Source organism: Nanorana parkeri, unplaced genomic scaffold, assembly GCF_000935625.1.
Source record: "Nanorana parkeri isolate BGI_ZX_2015 unplaced genomic scaffold, ASM93562v1 scaffold8705, whole genome shotgun sequence".
In the NCBI taxonomy this organism is placed as follows: Eukaryota; Metazoa; Chordata; class Amphibia; order Anura; family Dicroglossidae; genus Nanorana; species Nanorana parkeri.
In genome coordinates this window covers 1-924 of record NW_017314782.1, presented here as the reverse complement: position 1 = coordinate 924, position 924 = coordinate 1, and the positions used below count along the sequence as shown (strand labels likewise).

Below are 924 nucleotides of genomic sequence, written 5' to 3'. Positions count from 1 at the left end.
GACCCACCTGGTCCTCCGCCCATAACCGCGACCCACCTGGTCCTCCGCCTGGCCCAGCTCCTTCTTCAGCTCCTCCACCCGCAGACGCAGCTTCTTCACCTCCCCCTCCAGGTGTTCCATTCGCCGGTTGGCGTGGTTCAGCTCCGCCATCTTCTCCTGGTGTTGCTTCTTCAGCTTGCCGTGGCTGTGACGCAGATCCGACGCTTCCTACCAATGAGAGAGCTCCTATGAGACCCAAGCCCCGCCCATCTGCACACGCCCAGTACCAGAACATGGACCGCCGGCTCCAAGAACTCAGATCCAAGATGGCGGCTCTCATAGGTTAGAGTTAGGACCGCACTATAAGAGGTGCCTTGGCGCGGCCGTGCGGCTGTCACATCCTCTGCAGAAGCCGTCTATCCAAACCTCTGTCATTGTCCTTAGTGGTGAGACGCGTTGTTTTACACGCCGGCCGGTGAGTGCGCCATGACGCCTTTTTACTGTATGAAGGGGAGACACACAATGAGATGGATATAGAGGGGGAGGGGTCTGTGGCCCTCAGGGGCCCCTGTGTCCGGTATGAAGAGTCTATGACACCAGTACAGGGGGAGGGCCATGCTGATCATTGAAGGGTTGTGCAAAGTGACTTCACAAAGCTGCATGAGGGATGTCCTGGCTGTGACCACAGCGGATCATTCCGGGGACCGCCCCCAGTCCTGGCTGTGACCACAGCGGATCATTCCGGGGACCGCCCCCAGTCCTGGCTGTGACCACAGCGGATCATTCCGGGGACCGCCCCCAGTCCTGGCTGTGACCACAGCGGATCATTCCGGGGACCGCCCCCAGTCCTGGCTGTGACCAGATCTCACCTTGTTCTTCTCGAAGAGCTCGGACTGGATGGTCTTCAGGTCGGAGTCCAGCATGCTGGCGGTCTGCCTCCTCTTG

The 924-nt window shown here is 60.1% G+C and overlaps 1 protein-coding gene across 1 annotated transcript; it reads right to left on the bottom strand.

Moving 5' to 3' along the window:
- Positions 1-7: 7 nt before the first annotated feature.
- Positions 8-908, bottom strand: CCDC102A (coiled-coil domain containing 102A; the record flags this gene model as incomplete). Its single annotated transcript, XM_018576005.1, has 2 exons — positions 849-908; positions 8-207 (listed from the first exon to the last, which is right to left on the bottom strand). Coding segments are annotated over exons 1-2 (254 nt in total), but the record flags the coding sequence as incomplete, so codon positions are not given.
- Positions 909-924: the final 16 nt, after the last annotated feature.